Raw genomic sequence first — 21,769 nt, 5'->3', positions numbered from 1 at the left:
ATCGGTAGTAGCTCGCCACCTTAATCATCCGGGGGTCCCACTTTGGAGACAACGAAATATTTCGCCTTGCCTCGCAACCGCCCACGCGAAATGAATGTCTCCCCCGGAAATATTTAGGGTCCCAGTCTCTTGTTGGGTTCAAAATGAGTATGTCTTGTGTAGTACCCAATCCAGACGAGCTGCCTATATCATGCACCTTTTCCGTGACTCCTAACACAGCTGTCGATGATTGCATACTCTTGCTACTCGTTCACCAGAAGTTTCATCAAGGATAAATATATATGTATTTAAAAAATGTGAAATACCAAGCATATGAGAATGTCAATAGTTTAAAAATGATAAAACTTGCGTACTTTTAACTGGTTTACTTGAGACACCATAAATTTCCACTCTAAGGCAGTTCCATTTATTTCGCTTCGTTGGATGGAAGCGAATATATCTTGCAGACACTGACACTGGTAACTTGTGTTGGTCTACTGTCTTGCTTCCACCTTTTCTGTTAAATTCCTATCAAACAAAACAGTTTTGACTTCGTAAGTGGGAAGAAGGCATCCACCTTTTCCATACAATGCTATCCGGCTGCATTGCATTCTCAGGAAGCATACAAATTTAACTGTGGTGTCTGTAATGCTAGCTATGTTGAGAAAATAACTACACACTCCTGCAGCATTTACTCTCTCAATCGTGATACATTTAGGGTACAGGGTTAAGAGTCACGTTAGAATCTATGTTATGTGGCACGTTTTTCTTTATTGGACTCGGCTCCCACTAGCTTCCAACTTCAAACTGAGGCTCTCCAAAATGAATGGGAACGCCACGCACTGATCAAACAACTCATTATCAGTATTTCTTGTTTCCATTTCAATAAGTTGTTTGTTGTCCCACTTAGATATAACATAATATTTTCGCAGCTCTATATTCATTATTTTGTGGCACTCCTTGTATCAGTTTAAGGATTCGTATCCGTATCATGTCAATTAATTTTTAGTATTATTCAGTTGAACGGTTTTAATTTGAATGTCGAAAAGTAATTGGTGTTGTGTCAACTACGATCTAGTAGAATTGGCTTAAAAAGACTCGCGCCACCTTTTATTCAATCAGAAGTAAAATCAAAACCAATCGTGAGTCACTCGAATCCGTTTTCGAACGCTTTGCTTCATGTTCAGCTGCATGTAGCTACTCCTAGTTTGGATTTGTTGACTGTGTCTTCAGTGTTCTTTTGTGATTAGCTAAAGCGATATCTTTCGTTTTGGTTTTATGTCACTCAATTGGAAACCCCTCTGCCTGATCATCCACCATCAGTTCAACCGCCTTGAACTGATGATGGATGCAGAAGGTATCCAATACATATCTTATAAACTCAAACGATGTGTCGTTGTTTTGAAATGTTTCATTTTGTCCATACTATTGCTACGATATGTACATTAACATTGTCGATTCACTGTAGCTCTCGCATTCGATTTCATGATCATGTTCACCTTTCCCTTTGAATAATGCCACCATGTGAATTTCAGATATAAACCGACCATGTGAGATCAAACACACGAAAAAATGGATCTGTTCTCACCACGTCTTCATTCCCATCCTTGTAAGGTGTCCACATTCTACCATCAGATAAATAAGACATCTTGAAATCTGTGACCCACTCATTACCATTTATGTCTCCTTGGGTCGCAACACCACACACGTCAAAACGTTTTCCAAGATCAATCTGCAACCAGTCGTTATTCTCATCAGCTTCTTTGGTGCACCAGCCATTGCCCCTGTTACCGTTGAGTCGACCGTAAGCGGCCTGCGAGTTATTATGTAGGGAAGATGCTGTCATTTGACGGTCCGGGATTTTCTTTTGGTCTGAAACGCCTACAGGCTTGGTGAAGCAGTTATCTCCTGATCCTGAACTTAGATTTTCTTTTGAACTTGCTGAATATAAAATCTCCCATCCTTTGAAATAATAGTCAATACATCTTTATTAACGAAAGGTAATATTGCATTTACTAGTCACAAGGAGCGTTCACATCAAACTCTACGGCGTCCTTTTGGAATTTTAAATTAACGGCCTACTGGTGAAAGGTCTGGAGCCGAAAACTTATTAAGTATCGAGTAGAAGACGACAGATCATATCTGGCATCTCAGATCTTTATTTTTTAGTTATCTAATTAAGAAATCCTGTATCAAATTTCATCTTGTCGAATGCCTAATTAGAAAAACACGGTAAGCATGCATGTTCTAAGAGAACAGCCCAAAGATGAACCTACCTTGTCCAAAACCCACATCCATAATTGTGAGAAAAATGAACGTTGATATCAGATGGCAAGGATTCATCGGCTCTCACCATTCAAATTATACACGTAACAAAACCACGCCCGGATAAGAAAAAAAGATCTAAATATAACCTAACGCAATCTCTACAAGGTCCACTTTCGCCAACTAAAGAAACGCGTCTAGGCATCCACATAAATTGACGAAAACAATGAAATAAACGAATAATATACATTTTTCCACTTATATTTCGACAGGAACGATACGCTTGCAATCTTTAAAAAGGCTGACTGTCAAATAGTTGAGGACCGTTTTGAGAGTACCTGTGCACTCGTGATAGCTTAAGAAATCGCTCGCTATATCACTGGGTTAGGTTTACAACGATTCTGCCTGTTTTCCTGTGGAGTAGAAACCAGCATAAAAAGGAAAAGAAAAAGAATTATCGTTTCATAGAAAAACACAAATATCGCAGACATCCATGGCAGTGAAGTCATGGTGGTCTTCTCATTGCTCGATTAAAAATTGATCATTGTAGCAGAATAATTTTTCGGGAAACCAAATGTTTTTATGATCTATCTTTTGGACAGATTCAAGCTCTTATTCTTTCACCATTTAACTTGCTTTGCATCTTTGATCAATTAGCCATACATGAATATGTATCACTATAAAATGGAAATGTTCGTAATTATGTACTAACAATTAAGCAACTGTAGTTGACCCATACCTGTCATTTTTGTCACATGTTTAACCGTAGGATAGTTCTTTCCTGATATACAGCTTAAAGATATAAAATTATGGCGTATTGTGAAGTCTTTATTGTAGTTCCATTGCCCTAAGTTTTCATGGACAAGCTAAAGAGACCATTTTCGTATTTTCGTCACTGGAATGGAACAAACTTGCAAGACGTGTCTACATTTCTCTTAATATTCTCCTTGGAAGTACACGGCCTACAATATTTCTGTAAAGGATATTAATTTCTTGTATTTTTTTTATTATACACTGGAATATGTTCCCTGGCCTTTCCACGGGTGTCGCATTTTAATTTCGACGAAAATTTATCTTACTTTAAAGAAGCTACTCACACGATGAAAGCTGTTGCGAGTCAGAATCAAAAGCCTTGTTAACTCCGTTTTTGCATGAATTTGATCGATCGCTTTATTTCTTGAGCACATTGTTAAGCTTTCAATAGACCTTTTCCCGCTTTGTTCTTTTTAAATAGTGAATGCGCAGTCTTGAGAGAGCTATAGGAGTTAACTAATGATAAACTTCACTCGCTCGGTAAAGCCAGTAAGTCGGTAGATGGGTCAAAAACATTTTGAGGCAATTCCGCTGACCAGTTTATTACGTGAGAGGGACGACAAGAGGGCTGCAACACTTGAGAAATGCTCACCAGCTGCCATTTTGAATTTTCATTTAAAAAATGTTATGCGTTTAACCAAACATCAATCAACCTCATTCACAGGTCTTCATCACTTGTACCTCGTTCACAGAATCAGGTTCCATTTTCCTTACGCACAATGCAATGATATGCTCATTTCCATAATCATGCATGGTTATCCAAATGTTTTTGGTACTTTTGTGAACAGCTATTACTTATACTCAAAATATGAAAAAGACATAGACATAGACATAGACATAGATATAGACAGTATATTTTACTTGGACAACACACTTAGCTATGGTAAAGGTACATCACATAGACTGGTTAAGCAGAGTCTACAGGACGCACTAGCTAGTTTACAGGTGCGCGAAAAAAATAAAATAAAACAAAACAAACAAAGAAACAAACAAAAAAAAGTAAAAAATGTATGTACAATTAGTTAAATTAAAGGACAAAATTATCTACACCATTTCATTTAACTAGTCCATTCACGAATTTGCTCATACGACACTTTGATTGTTATATATTTTAATTCTTATGTACCATCGAAAAGTTTACACGATTGCAGTAAATATATTTAATTCTAGACGTCGCTCAGCTTAGCGATGCCAAACTATGTTATTCCCTCGATAAAGCGTCTATTGTTGCAGCCTGCTTGTTTAGATCGAGACTCATTGCTCATAGCTTTAATAACGTGAACGAAAGCTTTGTTTTGCTCTTTTTGCGCGAAATTAACAAGGACGCTTATCTCAACTTACTGGCCTGGCCAAAATATATTACTTGCATTTTTCTCTTTCACTAATCAGTTAATTTTCGAGCAGTAAACACAAACTGAAAGTAGATTGCAAGATGGTTTCATTCAAATCCTGATTCAAATCATCGCTGATCACAATTTCACCAAAGCGGCAAATAATTTCATGAAAACAGACTTCGCACCATGTGGCCCGAAATTCGCGTGTTGATTGGATAGCAGATTGCTTTGGTCAGCGAATCGAAATAGTCTTCAAGGCCTGGGCAAGTTCTTTTTTTTAAAGTACGTCGGCAAACATGTGTACAAGCAACAAGTCCCGGCGAGAAGGCGAGTAGGCGGGTAGGCAAGTAGAATCACAATAAGGATTTCAGACTACTCGAAAATTTTGTTGTATTTAAGCAGAATATCAAAAAAAAGAATTCTCCCACTGTGGAACCTGTGTCTTAAAAGACAAGTATGTGCCAACTGCATTTGTTGGAAGTTTCATATTTTCATTTGCTTCAAGTTACATAGTTACGAAAATCAGCAAAAGTGCGTTTTGCACAAGGTAGGTCCATCTTTGGTATTTTCTGGTAGCGCTTAATGCTTACCGTGATTGTTAACAAGATAACTCAAGTAGGTCTTACCCAAACACAACGAATTGAACAACACTTGAAGAAACTCTTTCACCTCTTACAAAACAGCTAACATGTAGCTTGACTTGCCACAATTGCGTCATTTTGAATACCCGTCTACTTTCTCAGAATATCGCTTTACTCTAAACACTATTTTTGAGTCTTCCACAGCATTAATTAATACCATCTAACAGGCCAAAAGTTTATTTTTTGAAGACATTGATTTTAGTTTTATGTACGTATCTGATTTTTTCCCGTCCTCTTTGATCGCTGTATTACATATCCGTGGCTCGAAATAGGTTTTTTAGTCTCTTACTGACGGGTTTTTACCAGAGTTTAAGAATTCGGCAAATATCTTACCATGAAAGATCAGTTGAATATGATTTTACGAGAACACGAAGTCGCGGAACGGTTTGACAACTGCGAATCCTTGGACTCAGCAGAGATTGCGAATTTCAATACTGCTATGAATCGTTACCATTAACACAAGCCAAATTTACTTAATTTTCTTGCTTAAGAGTGATGAGAGCTTTTTAAAGAATATTTCTGTAATTGTTCGATTAAAACTGAAAATTCCATGATATATATATTTTTTCTTTCGAAGGTTTTTCCTCGATTCTTCATTGTCGATGCCAGCCATGCACTTTAGGTGTTGATATTGGCTTTACCACTCACTCACAGCCCGTCATGCCCACCGGCACACAGTGCAGCAATAAGGGACCTCCACAGCTGTCTGTCCCCGGCCAGCTTTTGCATGGATATTTGCTTTAGTAATTTTCTAATGGTAAGCAGCTTTTAAAGGAGGGGTAGCTGGAAGAACTGCGATTTTGCTGAATGTTTACTTCCGTAGTTGACTTAGACAGGCCACTTGACTACCGACCTAGAGGCTGCACTCTTTATAAATTACAGCGACGTCTTCTTATGGGAGGAGAAACCTCCTGCTTACAGGGTGCATGATCATTCCGAGGGATTCGATAACCTTTACAGGGATAAATGTGGATTTCTTTAATTTTAATCAGAAATCCTAAATTCTCTAGAATTAACCTAAAATAAGAATGTCTTCCCCGGCCCCTTATAAGGTGCTATTCGTGATGAGCACATCAGCAAGATAAATTATCCGGATACCAATTTTTCTGGAACTATCCGTTACTGGGTCGAATGCCTTGGTGAAAATTTCAGGTGCTGATGACAGTCCGAACGGAAGACAATTGAACTTTTTATCCTCCCTTGGAACTGGAAGTTGTTGAATTTCTGAGACCTAATTTGAAGCTGGAGATGGCAGTGAAATATGCTTCCTTGAGGTCGAGATTGCGCATGAAATCCCCTAGTCTTAACAGGTCTGCAACTACTTGAAGCCCTCCATTTTGAAGTTATATTATTCCACATAGTTGCCGAGCCAGGAAAGGCCGATTAATGGTCGCTGTTCTTTTCCCCAATAAAGAGAGTGCTGTCAGTAGAACCAAACGAAGGATTGAAAGCAACGTTTTGTAGGAGGCTTGTTATTTCTCCCTTCTCTTGGGGGGTCTGTGGGGCGACATAGCATAGGGGAAAGTACGGCTGGTTTGCCGAGGACGGTCTAGCAGTTCTATTTCTTAACCCTGCAAGGTCAATCTGTCAATTCTGAGTGAGGAAGTGCAACCTCCCGGCCACCTTCTGAAGATGAATCTTCTTTAATTTAATTGGAGTGAAAATGGAAAATCCCATCTTACCTCAGAACATGATCGGATTTCTCGAAGACCGTTTGCGCTGAAGTTATCTTTCTTGAGTTTCCCTCAAAATCGTATCTTATCAACGTTTGTCATAAATCGCGGGGCTGGCTCTTTCGTTTTATGTAGTCCTGTTAATCAAAGAGGAAAAACTTTAGCGACGTGACACGCCAAGCCAATTGAAGCGAGCAGTTAAACTTAAGTTAGAAAAAGCGTAGGCGCTTTCGCTGTCATCACCAGTAGCCTCCGATATATTACGATCTAACTTAGAAATTCAAGGCGTCTCACCCATACAATGTAAGCCTCGTGTCACCGGACACGAGGCAAAAAGTGTATCCTGAATAAGGATGTTGAACATTCACAACAGAGACAGACGTTACGATGAAACGTTACAAAGTGAGAACATAGAAATACATCCGATTAAATGTAAATTTGCAATGAGATAATTTTATCTCAACAATGGATTTCAACAGGTGCAAACTTCACCTTGATCTTATATAAGTGCGGTTACGATTGCTCCATGCTACATTAAGTGTGTGTAGTATTTTTTTATTGCAAAGTTCTATTAAATCTCGTAAGAGCAGTAAGAGAGATTGCTGCAAAACATAAACAGTGTAACAAAAATTGGGGAATTATTTCTTCAAGTACGTACTGGTACCAGCTCAACTTCAAAATGACCTGAGTCTTTTTGCTTTTTTTTTTTTTCATTACACGATTTGCCTCACCCACACTAAGTACGCGCGTATTCACTATTCTTTTAATTTAAAGCCAGAGTGGCAATATCCTTATTGTTATTTTTTCTTGTCCATTTGACGTTGGCTTATGGCATGGTACTTTGGTCCTAATTAACGGATTAACGAAACAAGATGAATCTTTTCTAAATGCTATCGACCTTTATGTTTTTGACAGTCTTGAATTTGGGAATCGAACGAGGTAATTTCCAAATGTAAAAAATATTTCCCATTAATTGCTAAATCATTTTGAAATTAGATTTATTTTTTTGTAAGGTGTATTTGAACGTAATCAAGAAGAACATGGATTTTACAGAGTTGTATACTTCTAGACATATTAGGCTATTGGAATAAAATGACAAGAGATAGTAGAATGCAATACTCGATAGAGTAAGCCCTGTACAGAAATAGCTTAATCAAAAATATTTCATGCTTTTATAGAAGACTGTCGAATTTGATTAAAGTGGCAACGAGATTAAAAGATATATTACTTCCTGCTCTCTAAAAACGAAAATTATAGAAACAGGAGAGACTATTGAACTGAGAATTATGGTCGATGACAAAACTTCCAAAAGTCTGGTAATAAAGATTCTTAACTAATTTGCATTGTGCACAGTAGAACGTAATCTAATTAGTAAGTGAATGTTAAATAAACTTAATAAAAACTGCTGATTTTCAACGATAAAATTTACATCATCGCTTCCAACAGGTCGAAATTCCCCCGCTGATTTTGCGATATAAGCTATACATTTCATTTTGTCTCTTGGAGTTACTAGTTTCTTCTAAATCGACAGTTAAATCAATTTTCAGGTAGTCATAATAGGGCGGTGCGAGTGATCTCTAAAAATGAAACTTAATAACTATCTTTTCAAGATCGCATTGGTACCAGTCTACCCGCAAGAATGTCTGAAATTCCTTTTTGAATAGATAATTCCACGTGACTACGTTACCCACATTTTTTTTTATCAAATGCTTATTCATTATTCTATCATTTAAAGGCCTGGAGATCATTTGATCTTATTATACTTTGGACTCTAAGATATTTGATGGTTTTTTTCCTGTGTTACAGGTCAAGGGAAGGAAATGAATCCTTTCCATTTCCAATGGACGCTTATTTTTGTTACGACGTCCTTAAATTTGGGAATCGGACAAGGCGAGTTCAAATTATGATGGGATTTTCCAACAATTGTTTGTTCTATCCTGAAAACTTTTTGCAAAGTAGAATTCAAAGACATCAGGAAAAATCTATTCCCGTTTTTTAGGCCTATTACGAGAGGATTTTCTCTCACTGCAGGTACGAAGTCGGGTCATAGCTGGTACTGAAATCAAACGGAGTTGGAAGGGGGGGGGGGATTATTGTTGAAGTCAAACCGTGGGATGTCCCACTCTCCTAATAGCCTGGTGGATTGTGGTTAAGCAGCTCTTTTCAGCTGCCGGGTTACATCTTAACCAGTCATTAACTTTTTTGGCAAAGAGCTAAAAATCCTACTAAAACTCCTTCCAACAAAGCCTTGGTCCCTAATATTCGACGGATAAAGACGGATTAATTTATTTTAAACTGAAGCAGTCAAACTCATTACAAGGGCTACGGTTTTATTAAAGTAGAATTTCCAAGAAAAAGATTAAGCCTGATTAAAGAACCAGATAAACAACTTCTAAAAAAGGTTTCAAAATGGGAATCATTTTCTCTATGTAGAAAAGAAATGCCTGTGAACTGGTGAAGAGTTGTTAACCGACTAACTGTTTTTCGCAATAATCGATTTAAACAGATAGAAACTCCCACGCTGATTTGTAAGGCTGGCCACTGTCTTTCAAGTTGCATATAGCCTGCGATTTGTACGAGACATTAAGCTTTCTTTGTGCCATGCTATGTATTTAGATTAAATTTTACTTACTTTGGTAGAAGATATTATTGTAGAATGTAACAAATAATTTAACAAAATTCCAAAATTATCTATTCACGTGTATACTGGTACCAGCTGTGCCTCGTAGAATAACGAATTGATTTTCACTAAATAGTTGTGCAAGACCTGCGTCATTCACATTTTTTAGTTAACACGTGATTACCATTGTGTCTTTTTAAACCTTTAAGGCTGTTGTGATTGTTTTTGGACCTTATTATCGTTGGACGATGCGATCATTCAAGGAGTTCTTTGGAATAATTTCGATAAAATTAAAGAAAGGCAATGACTCCTTCCTATTTGGTATTGACGTCGCATTTTCTCATGGTATTGAATATGGGAATCGGACAAGGTGAGTTGAAATTTAATGCATTTTCCATCTTTTGTTATTCTCGAATGAGAAAATAATTTTGTGACAAATATATGCGCTTTACAAAGACGAATAAAAATATCTTATTTATAGTATAATAAAGTATTTTATCCTGAAAACAATTAAGGAATTTGAGATGGGTAAATAAAGAGGTCACCGGCGATATACGATATATTGGCAAGTTCTGAAAAGAGAGAGCGTTTTATGAAGAACATCACTGACCGTTTTTACACCCGCTTTCATCTTTCGACATGCTATGTAACCTGCCTACGTCAAAATGTAAGCACAAGTGGCTTCTTTACGGTCGAACTAGACTATTATTCATGAAAGATGGATTTATTTGACATCAAACTAAGGCTAGGAGCATCAAGAAAACATTCCGTGAGGGATAAATTGACTGCTTTGAATGTTTACATCTTTCGAATATTAACTGAGCGGTAGCGGCCCAATTCTACCGGGAGTCACTACTGAGAGCCGATCAACTACACTAAAATTGTTTGAATTATCCCGTAAATCGGGAGTCCACAATCTTCTTCATCCATTTGAGGTCAGTAATTATCATATACTTGTCATTTGCTACGCTAATAACCGGAAAAATTGCTAGTTTCACAGGTAAACGGTATTTCAGCCGTTTACATAGCATGCCGAAAGATGGAAAGTCGAGAGATGGTCGAAAGATGTCGCCTATGCACGTAACAGTACTGAAAGTGGGTGTAAAGCAGCTAACATACTTTAGTGCAATTTTGTTATTTTGGAATACGAGTAAAATGTTCACTAAGTTTGAACGGGCATTTAACGTTAAGCAATGCGGCTGTTCGCTAGTGTGTGTCTAGCACATTTGTAGGTCGTTCTTGGTAAAGGTATACTGAGATTGAAACGAAACTACAATGAGTTTCGTAGGCAGCGTTGTAGCAAGTGGATACTCTAAGATAATTCAATAGCCAGTCGCCTAAACTGACCTTAAAAGTATAATTTCGCAATCCTGATTTGCAATCCCAAAATTCCTGTCCATGCTATTCAAAATTGTGTCGAATTGTGACAACATTATTTCTAGTTGAACATATTTTGTGCAATTCACAATATTTTCCGATTCTCAGAGAAAATTAATTCGATCTGTGTGCCTGAAGGGCTTTCAAAAATACTCTGGTTTGATTAGCGGTTGTTTTCCTATATTTGGGAAACGCTTCACTTCCATTGACCTGAATTTCAGATACGATTGTTAAAAGTACGCTGCAAAAAAGCACACAAACAGATCTGTCCTCTAACTCTCTCCCCCTCCTCCCCCTCCTCCCCTCCCCTTCCCCCCCTCCCACTTCTCCTCCTTCTCCTTCTTCTCCTTCCATGATGCGCAATGCGTTGCTCTGCCTTAGCCCCTTACCGATTTTTTGAAACGAAGTTTCTGCTACAGTGGGGCACATTTGTGGAATAGCCTTCTATCTAATGCCAGAGCCATTAAATCTTTTACTTACTTTAGAAATGAGGTAAATCGCCAACTGTCCCCCCCATACTCCCACGCGTCAAACATGTAAATCATTTTTTTTCTAATCTCAGTCTTGTAACTGATGTATTTACCGTGTCTAAACACAGGCGGCCCAAGTTCACAATGCAAGGAGTTATCTTTTTTTTTAACTTTAACGCAAACGAAGAGATAAAGAAGAAGTTACATGTATGTTGAAGTTCCATGTCAGTTCAATTGCCACGCAATTCCGTCCACGACGCCTTCGCTACGAAACATTTATTTCGAGATTGCTTCGCTCGCAAATTCGAAAACAGCCTCGTCAAAAATACAGAGGACACTTTCGCGGTTCGCATAGTACGTTGGGTAAACTATAATTAGCCCTACCGGGAGTAGTCAGCAAAGATTTCTTAACAGCCAAACCAAAATGCTCCCCGGGTGCCCTTGTGCTTTATTTTTCAAACCCACCAAGGGGCTGTTGACAAATCGTTACTGACTACCTCCGGTCTAGCCTCCAACTCAGACGTTCTTGGGGCTCGTCACGCGTTCCTCCCCCACGAACGTCGCAGTAAACATGTGATTACCATTGTATCATTTCAAGCCTTAAAGGCTCTTGTGATTGTTGTTCGACCTTATTACCGTTGGACGCTGCGATCATTCAAGGAGTTTTTTGGAATAATTTCCATGAAATTAAAGAAAGGCAATGATTTCTTCCTATTTGATATCGACGTTGTATGTTCTCATGGTATTGAGTATGGGAATCGGACAAGGTGAGCTGAAATTTTAAATGCATTTTCCATCTTTTTGTTATTCTCGAATGAGAAATTTAGTGACAAGTATATGCGATTTACAAAGAAGAATAAAAATATTACCTAGATTTAACACTGTTATGTATGGAAAACATTCAATTCGATATCTAAGCCCAAGACTATGGAGCAAACTAATAAATAAAGAAAGCTCGGCGACAAATCTTAAGCAGTTTAAGACCCACGTACGGAGACTAGATCTAGACAACACCCTAAATGGATATAGTGGCTGCCATCTTTGTAACTCGTAATTCTAATTCCTCTTATAGGACTTTTCTGTATATTATTTTTAGATAGTTCTAGTTAGGTGTCTCCTATCAGCAGTGGGAATTCTCCACTGCTAGATGTAATTGACACGGTAATAAAGTCATCATCATCTTCATCATCATTATTATTATTATTATTGTTAGTATTATTATTAGTATTAGTGTTATTATTATATCTTATTTATAGCATTTTATCATGAAAACAATTAAGGAATTTGAGATGGGTAAGTAACGAGGTCGCCGCCAATATACGATATATTGGCAAGCTTGAAAAGAGAGAGCGTTTTATGAAGAACATCACCGACCTTTTTAAAGCAGCTAACATAATTTTGTGCGATTTTGCTATTGTTTTAATTCGAGAGGAGAGCCGGAGGTTCTGAGCTGATATATGTTCCAAAAAATAACATCTTTACTAATTTTATTTTGTAATACGAGTTAAATGTACATTATAAGTTAGAACACCTGGCAAGGTTTCACACGAAATAAACGCACATTCACTGATAACTCTAATTAGCTCTTTCTTTTCAGTTAAAAACTACTTACTTTCCTTCGGTATTTTTTACTGTTAAGCGATGTGGCTATTCGCTAGTGTGTGTCTAGCCCATTTGTAGTTCGTTTATGGTAAAGATATACAGAGCTCGAGATTGAAACGAAACTACAGTAAGTATCGTGGGCAGCGTTGTAGCAAGTGGATACTCTAAGATAATTCAATAGCCAGTTGCCTAAACTTACCTTAAAAGTATAATTTTGCAATCCTGATTTGCAATCCCCAAAATTCCTGTCTCGGTATTCAAACTTGTGTCGAGTTGTGACAACGTTATTTTTAGTTTAACACATTTTGCACTATTGTTATTATTATTATTATTGTTATTACTATTATTATTATTATTATTATTATTATCATTATCATTATCTTAAATATATTTTTCGATACACAGAGGAAATGAATTTAATCTGTATGCCTGATAGGCGTTTAAAAAGTACTCTGGTTGATCAGCGGTAGTTTTCCTATATTTGGGACACGTTCCACTTCCATTGACCTGAATTTCAGGTACAATTTTGAAACTACGTTGCAAAAAAGTGCACAAACAGATCTATCTCCCAACTCCCTCGCCCTCGTCCCCCTCCCCCCCTCGTCCCCCTCTTCCTCCTTTCCCCCTCTTTCTTCTTCTCTTTCCATGTTGCGTAATGCGTGGCTCTGCCTTAGCCCCGTACCGATTTTTTGAAACGTAGTCTGCTACAGTGGGGCATATTTGTGGAATAGCCTTCCATCTAACGTGAGAGCCATTAGATCCTTTACCAACTGTCGTCCTCTTACTCCCACACAGCAAACATGTAAATATATATATTAATTTTTTAAATCTCAACCTTGTTACTGATGTATTTACCGTGTCTAAACACAGGCAGCCCAAAACTCACAATGCGAGGAGTTATCCGTGGGCGAGCTTGGAGAACAACCGCAATGGCTATAAGTTAAAACAGTCCCACATGTTCTAACACTTGATCATTTTTCTCTTTGTTATTTTTTTCAGTTGTAGAAAATGGTTGCGCTCATTTGCGGCAAGAAAGCCCATCACCAGCTAGTGAAGTGGAATACGCTCCTATGAAGTGGTTCGAGACGCCGTCCATTGTTTCCTATGCAGCAGGTATTTCTAGCAAGACCCAGTTTTGATTTCATCTTTTACTTTTGGCCTTTAATTTTTGGCCCTTAACTTGATTACAAGTAGAGAGCGAGACTTACCGAGGGTACAAAGGATTACATAAACTTGTATAGTTGGACCAGATATTTTTCCCAACAAATGCAAGGAAAACACTTTATGTTTGATTTGAAGCCTAGCGCGTGTTCACCAAAGTTCCCATAGCATAGAATAGGCCTTTTGCAACAAACGGTCACATGGTACAAAATCTACCATGCTATGTACCCGCAAACAACAACAAAGGAAAATTCAAGCTTAAGTGGTTGAAATGGATTTGTTTTTAAGGGTGTCACATTTTCTGTCCTCTAGCATGGCGGATTTTGCACCATGTGACCGTTTGGTGCAAAACGCTTATTTACAGTCGTATAAAATACTGATGAACCAAAAATTCAGAAATAGATGAACTTGGGAAGAATCTATCACATTGATGTGTTGATATGTACCTATTTCGTTATTTATAGTTATTGTCTTTTTATCCTCTCTCCTTTCTTCATGATCAGCATGCACTGGTGAACACGCACTTGGCTTAGAAAACGGTCTCGTCACAGATCAACAAATGAGCGCCTCATCATTTACTGTAAATCATGAGCCGAGTCAGGGTAGGCTAAACCTCAGGGTTGGAAGAGGAAAGAAAGGTGCCCGGTGTTCTCGAACCAAAGATCAAAATCAGTTTCTTCAAGTAGAGTTTTGGAGAAATGTCAAAATCACGAAGAATGCAACTCAGGGTCGGCAAGACTACAGCCAGTGGGTAACGCAATACAAACTTTCTTACGCTGTGGATGGTTCCACCGTTTTTCAGACTTATCAAGAGATGGGCGACGATAAGGTGCGAGAAAACATGTTTTCATAAACACTGATCTTATTAGATATTTTGACATATGGGGTAACAAACAATCTGGCTATATTCAAAAGACATCGTGTTATAAAAGTATTTGGGTGATTAGACGACAAAATTGCTACTCAAGTATTCAAAAAAATTATTTATTTTTCGGATGTTCATCATCCATGACGTAAGTTCAGATATTATGGAGTTAATATATTTGAGATAAATAAAAGAATAGCCAAATAGGGAAAGACAGAGAAAAATCGACAGGAAAGGAGAAAAGACAAACAAGCAGACTGATAGACAGACAGACAAACAGAGAGACAGACGGACAGACGGACAAATGGACAAAGAGACCGACAGTTTTCCAGACCTGGTCCATAGCGAAGCCCCTGGAGAAGCCCCATACCTTAAATAATTTGTTAACCCATCGATTGAAAAATTTTGGTTGTCACCTAACTGTCCGTACGTACGTACCTCCGTCTGTACGTCTGCGCTACACCAAGCCAAAACCTTAAACCGGAATAGAGAAGCACGATTGCCATAGGTACATCTTTGATATTGGCGATCCATATTATGGTTAATTGACAGCTGTCAGAACAAAGTTCGAGAAGCGAGGATAAGCGAGAATTTTGATTTGAGTTTTGTCACTTTGTGGTGAGGTTTTCTGTTTACATTTTTGGCCTTCTGTTTTGATTTTGAGTAATCTCAAACTACACCAGGAGACATGGCCATAAAGCAGTGAAACACACTTGTATAGAAGATAAATTTATACTTCGGTTATTTTTTAATCCTAGGTTAGCGTTAACCTAATTTCCAAACAACCCAGCCCTGATTACAACAAAATAACCTGACACGAGCCCGCGATCCAATCGAAAACAAGTACTTGATCAGCAGTCGACTTTGAGAAAACACATGATCTCGATGAGCAATAAACCAGAGCCCGTGATATGGTCACGTGATACTGGTCAGTTGATACCTTGTTTTGACAGGTGTCAATTGACCATAACAAGGATGTCAAATATCAAAGACGTACGCTGTAAACTAAGACTTGGTGTTAGCTGGAGTATGGCCGCTATGCGCTATGTCCCGCAATCGCTATGTCGCGGTTGGGCGTCGTCGTCGTCGTCATCGTCGTCACTGGGTGCATGCGCCCGCGATCCATGCCGCTAGCCATGTTGACCATGAAAAAGAGTTGCATGAGTTTCAATTTCTACGCATGTTTGTGGTTCTGTTCCCATAGTTATGGTGCTCCGCTTGGTGCTTGGTTACGCTTATTGTGTATAGTTAGTTAAAATTTAACTGGAACAAAATAGCAAAATTAGACGCTGACGAATTACATGCTCACAACTGATCCTTTTTTGAATTTCTGATCCAAGAAAAACAAATCCGCTTTTTTTCTTTATGTTTAATTATTGTAATGAAAGCTCTGGTGTCAGGTTTCTATATATATTAACGAACTTTTGTAAATAGCAACATTTCTTAGGATCCTAGCTCTTAATAAGCTGCATCTTTTAACTAACAGGTTTTCACTGGAAACACGGATAAGAACACCGTTGAGTCCCATGTCCTTTCACAACCTATTACAGCTCGATATGTCCAGATAAAGCCTACACAATGGCATAGACGAATCTCTATGAGAGCAGAATTCTACGGCTGCGTTCTTACAGGTGTGCTTTGAAATTGCTTGGTGTATGTGTCATTTAGTTTACATTGTCTAGTTAATTCAGTTAGTGGCAGGCATCTCGTATGTTTTTAAGAGAGTGAGTCAATTGTTTTAAAGACGTTTTCATATCAAGTTACTGTAACACCAACTTACGTTATACAGCTTTGTGAAGAGCTAAAGTGTTCTGCAAAAAAGGTTCAGAGCGTGTTCAAAAAGACTGGCATATACACACGGTGCGATAATTTTCTTTCTTATGGATCCGTGACTCCGTGTCAACAGATCGTTATCAAGTAATTGGCCGAAACGTCCACATGGATTTTGTCAAAGAGCATCTCGAAACACAGAAGATGATCAACTTTGGAGATTCCCAGGAGCTGCCAAATAACATCGAGCTTGAAATCCTTGCAGACACAGTATACGTTAGGGTAAGTTGGACACAAACATTATTTTATTGTGTCAGCACAGAACGCAATTATATTGCTGCACGGCGATTCTTGTGGAGGCGCTGTGGCCACGTGGTCAGTGCGCTCGTCTCCGGATCGAGCGGTCCGGGTTTGATCCCTGGCCTGGGACGTTGTGTTGTGTTCTCGGGCAAGACACTTTACTCTCACAGTTCCTCTCTCCACCCAGGTGTTTAAATGGGTACCTGCGAATTTAACGCTTGGGGTAACCCTGTAATGGACTAGCACCCCATCCAGGGAGAGTTAGAAATACTCCTGGTCGCTTCATGTTACCGAAACCGGAGATAAGCGCCGGCTTTATGGGCCACTTTTCTCTATGCAGACTTTACCTAAGGTGATTCTTATCAATAGCTGGTTTTCACGTGACGTCACTAAAATTCAAACAACAAAACTATTGATCTTCCTGCGATTTTACTTTAATGATGTATAAGAGCAGCTGAAAACTAATATTCATACAAATTTTCGCCCCGAATGGGTTCTTGGTTTTGTGATACACTACGCTTGAATTTCTAAGCTTTTGCGTGACGCGACATTTACATGACGGCCTAGAGAGCTGTCATGATGGTTAAAAAAGTGACTTATTTCGGGGAACTTGGCTATCTGAACAGTTCATGTCTTAGAAAAAGTATTATTTTAATGTTTTAGAGTTTCTCGAGGGATAAATTCACGCTTTTGTAGCAAAACTCAGTGACAGATGTTTCTGGTGGTTTCCGGTCGCCATGTTGGTGCCCATACGGATGGGCACTAGCATGGCGTCTCCATACAAATCTCTGTAAATTTGGGTAAAAAATTTCTTCAAATATTTCGCATAAGAAAAATTTATGTGACCAGAATTTTGGCGAGAGTCTTTGCATATTTATCTTCTTTTATTTCCCAGATTCTGGACTTTATCTTTTGACCGGTTTTGTTTTTTTATATTGATCTATTTTGAATTGAGTGACACTGAAAACCAACAATTGTTGTAAAGCAATACTCGGCAAACGCTTCTGTTAGGTCTACCCAGCTTGGGAATGGGAAATGTACCAAAATCAGTAGTTTTAATCATTTTGAGCGCATAGATTTTACTAAGGGGTGTCTTCTATCACCGCATCTGATGAGTCACTTTGCTCTATGCAGACTTTATCTACGGTGATTCTTTTCGATTATTGTAAAGCAATACTCGACAAACGCTTCTATTAGGTCTGCCCAGCTTGGCAATTAACTCAATAATCAAAATCAGTAGTCTTAATCATTTGAGCGTATAGATTAACTAAGGAGTGTCTTCTATCACCGCATCTCTTGTGATCAATGACGTGGTATTGAAAATGGACAATCAGAAAAGTCTTACATTTTTTTACATATGATAAACACTAAAATATTTACTACCGTTGCAATTAAAAAAAAAAAAAAAATAGGGAAGTTGTATGATTGCGTCATTTAACTAAGGCTTCCGAAACCCTTTAGTTTTTTTTTCTTTTCATGTAATTTTTAAGGGCATAGTACTCCCTTATAAAAATTACAAAATAATAAGAAAATGAATTGTGGTAGCTGTATTAACATGACGACGTCATATCATGCTGATGTACTATTACCACTTGCTAGGGCAACATCAAAATGCGTGGCATTAAGAAACTGACAATGTACAGTCGTGAGGTGGCCTTCGTGAACGACAGTCGTTTGGACCTCAGAGCTCCAGATTTGTCACAAACTTTACCTACACTAGCTGCTGGCGCCGATGGGGATGATGGAAAGCATGGAGTACACGGACCATCAGGTAAGCAGGCTTTTTAACACGTTGAGATGGACATCACTTGCAGGCTCCCATTTAAACGACGGCAACAATTCAAACAAACAAATATCAAGCTAATTTACGGCCTGCGTAAAAAGAATGCGACTGATTTTTGTTGCTGTTGTTGTTTTACAAATTAACAGTGGAATTCCAAAATTAAATTTCATGTCCCAAATCAATGTAGCATAAAATCAATCCTAGTGTAGCAAACTTCCTTCTATTTCAACGATGGACTTCCATAGCAAAACAAAACAAGAAACAACAAATACACAAAAGGACAAATAGACGAACAGAAACCCATTGATAAAAAAGGTTGTTATTCTCATGCTGGTTTATGTCGGTAGACTTCCACTTTTTGTTGAATTACCTCTGCGGTTGTCGGCGTTAACATTGCTTTTTTTCTTTGGTCCTATAAGTGAAAATATTTGCTGACATCATAGTAGGGAATATGACCATTCTAACAAGTGGTGGGAACGGAATTCAGGGGCAAGATGGCGCTTAAGGAAAACGAGGAGCTGACAGCTTAGCAAAGGTATGGAAAGCTCAGCTGTGCCCCTATATAGACTGCTCTTCTTGGACCGGGGGTGGGAAGGGGGAGGGGGAGGATTGAGACAATCACCTTGTTACTCTTAGAGTATTAATGTATTGTAATGTATTGATGGGGGAATCCAACCTCCCTCCCTCCTCCCTCGCTAGTCTGAATAGGGTTTTGCGGTTGCGATGGACCAACCGTAAAGTTGGCGGTAGGAATGCGTAGCAACGATTACAAGCAATGGACGAATTAATATGGGAAATCTATATTGGAACTACTTTTTCTTGAAGATATTCGAAGGTAACTCCACGCTGCTCATAGCAATTTCTTTTTTGTTGGGAACAGAAACCAGACAAGACGCAAGCAGACTGTAGAGCATCAGCTAGGCTCGTCAATGGAAACACCGTGTGCGATTCGGTGATTCCGGGAGTACGAGGTGTAAAGGGAGGAAATGCTGGAGACGGCGGAGATGGGGGCAAGTCTGGTGGGTGTAAACATTTGATTGGTAAATGACCATGATTTAAGGAGGATTGTATTGAAATAATAATACTGATGTTCAACTGGTGAAAAACACCAAAAACTGAGAATTGTTAGGATTAGAGTTTCGAAGAATTCATTCGCTCTGATTCCTAATTTTGTGATAGGATTCTAGACGATAAATGATTTGTTCTAGTCAGACAAGAAAAAAAGTGATTAAAAGTTCTAGCAAAAGCAATCATTGGAGCTGTTAATTAAAACACTTTGAATGCCGTCTAATATTTATTAAGTCATGAGTTCGGCTTATAAGCGTTGCCATGTATAGCTCAATGGTCGATGTTGACAATTAGATTAAGTGTGGCTCCCTATAGTTCCACGATTGCACGCGCGTATAGGACGAAAGCTCAAGTAATCTGTCCGCGCTGAAAAGAAAATGTCAGTCTTTTTCGATTCTTATGACGTGAACGTGAGCACAAAAAGCAAAACTGTCAGTGAATTTTCTCGCGTGTCCTTCGGTGATTTTTTAAAAATATGGATCAGTTGTAACCACATACAATTCCTATAAAATACCCTATTTTAGTTAAAATCTGTCAGAGCTAATGCAATATATTTAGAAGAATGACAAATTATAGAATATTGGAAAAACCGTCTGAAGAACCTTGACTTTTTACCAATTCGAAATGTCAGGCAATATCATTACCATTATATGGCAAAGTATAAAAAAAAAAATTCACCACAGGAAAGTATAAATATTAAGGAAGTTTAGGCCAAAATGAGGAATATATCTGCCTGTCATTAGATGACATGCTGCCATGGTAACGGCCTTAATCCAAAAATTGACAACTCACAAACAAGTCTTATTTTAACAGTATCCGTACTGGTAATTCTCTACAGGAAAAACATCCAGGGAAATTAACTAAGTTTCCTTTTCTTACTCGCGTTCTATAGGGAGGGTGTTCGTCAATACTCTAGGGAGCTACCTTAAGATCCGCATGGCTATGTTATGACGTCATGATTGATACTTGGTTATGTCTAGAGTGGACAAACCGTGTGACACTAAAGATTTGGGGGGTGGTTTCATTTTTTGCGATTTGTGCGGTTTTATCCACGCCGTGATCCGTAAAAAAATTATCGCAAGAAAAAATTATCCGCAAAAATTTTCTCCATTGGCGAAATTATACATCACACGTGGAATCTTGCTGATGAAATTTATTTAAAACGTCTTTTAAGCTGCCTTTTGGTACACTACAGCTGTAGCTGCTAAAAAGAAAAATCACACTAGGGCAAGATGTAACACTGATTACCTTGTTTTACATCTTTGTATGTTGTTTCACTTGTCGATTGCATGTAAATTAATAAAAAGACGAAAAAAAGACGTAAAAAGACGTAAAAAGACGAAAATATTGTTACTTCACAAAATGCGACTTCCTGGAAATCGCAAAATTTAACACCCAGCAAAAAAATAATTTACAATTGCAAAAAATTACTTCCCGCAAAATACAGAAATCGCCGATCCGCAAAATTAAACTCTCCCAAAAATTTTTTGCCAAACGGTACATGTAGTCGGATCTTTCAGACTTACCATTGAGAGACTGAAATCTAATTGGTCAATAGTTTTAACTCGAGCAATGTCCCCTGTTTCCTAAATAGAGTTAATACTGGTTACACTATATTGATTTCTCGCCAAAAGATGATCTTTGCCCATTTCATTTAGTCAGATATGCATCCGTAGATTCTTTCTTTTTGTCAGCCTTTTTGCACTGAGAGAAATTTGTTGGTAAACATACAGGAAAAGATGGTAATGCCGGACGGCAGATTCTCAATGTTAGAAGTGTACAAGGAAAGCTCAACCTTACTACATGTCGCGGAACTGGAGGCCAGGCAGCTACTAACGGAGCTGGAGGACAGGGTAAGACTTTCAAATTAAGCTCGATTTACCCTGATTTAATAGTAAAAGAAAACAAGCAAACAAACAAAACACATTAAAAAGCTGACTTGCACAACTTTCCTTTTTTTTTTCAAAGATAGACTTGTGCTGGGGATAACATTTCCTGTTTAACAATTTGGTTTGGCAGCTCGTGAACTAAGGACATAAAGGCACAGA

The 21,769-nt window shown here is 38.3% G+C and overlaps 1 protein-coding gene and 1 pseudogene across 2 annotated transcripts in view; one reads left to right on the top strand and one right to left on the bottom strand.

The window, feature by feature from the left end:
• Positions 1 to 264: 264 nt before the first annotated feature.
• On the bottom strand, positions 265 to 2,642 carry LOC145479932 (contactin-associated protein-like 5). Its single transcript, XM_081458408.1, has 3 exons — positions 2,256 to 2,642; positions 1,568 to 1,941; positions 265 to 507 (listed from the first exon to the last, which is right to left on the bottom strand). The coding sequence occupies exons 1-3, from the start codon at positions 2,320 to 2,322 to the stop codon at positions 322 to 324; spliced, it is 627 nt and encodes a 208-aa protein (XP_081314534.1). The 5' UTR covers positions 2,323 to 2,642; the 3' UTR covers positions 265 to 321.
• An 11,755-nt stretch (positions 2,643 to 14,397) lies between these two features.
• LOC145470308 (uncharacterized) overlaps positions 14,398 to 21,769 on the top strand; it is a 17,710-nt pseudogene continuing 10,338 nt past the window's right edge. The window contains exons 1-7 of the transcript XR_014042478.1: positions 14,398 to 14,764; positions 16,287 to 16,431; positions 16,707 to 16,852; positions 18,470 to 18,641; positions 19,073 to 19,188; positions 19,534 to 19,672; positions 21,455 to 21,574. The product of XR_014042478.1 is annotated as an uncharacterized LOC145470308 (transcript). The remainder of the gene's footprint in view (positions 14,765 to 16,286; positions 16,432 to 16,706; positions 16,853 to 18,469; positions 18,642 to 19,072; positions 19,189 to 19,533; positions 19,673 to 21,454; positions 21,575 to 21,769) is intronic.

The sequence above is a fragment of the Orbicella franksi genome, chromosome 2 (genome assembly GCF_964199315.1).
Source record: "Orbicella franksi chromosome 2, jaOrbFran1.1, whole genome shotgun sequence".
In the NCBI taxonomy this organism is placed as follows: Eukaryota; Metazoa; Cnidaria; class Anthozoa; order Scleractinia; family Merulinidae; genus Orbicella; species Orbicella franksi.
This window is presented reverse-complemented; position numbering and strand designations above follow the sequence as displayed.

Coding starts and splice junctions, on each gene's coding strand:
- LOC145479932 (XM_081458408.1), bottom strand. CDS start 2,322: ATGAATCCTTGCCATCTGATATCAACGTTCATTTTTCTCACAATTATG. Junction 1,942..2,255: donor GGATGTGGGTTTTGGACAAG/GTAGGTTCATCT, acceptor ATTATTTCAAAG/GATGGGAGATTTTATATTCA. Junction 508..1,567: donor AGGATGGGAATGAAGACGTG/GTGAGAACAGAT, acceptor TTTGTTTGATAG/GAATTTAACAGAAAAGGTGG.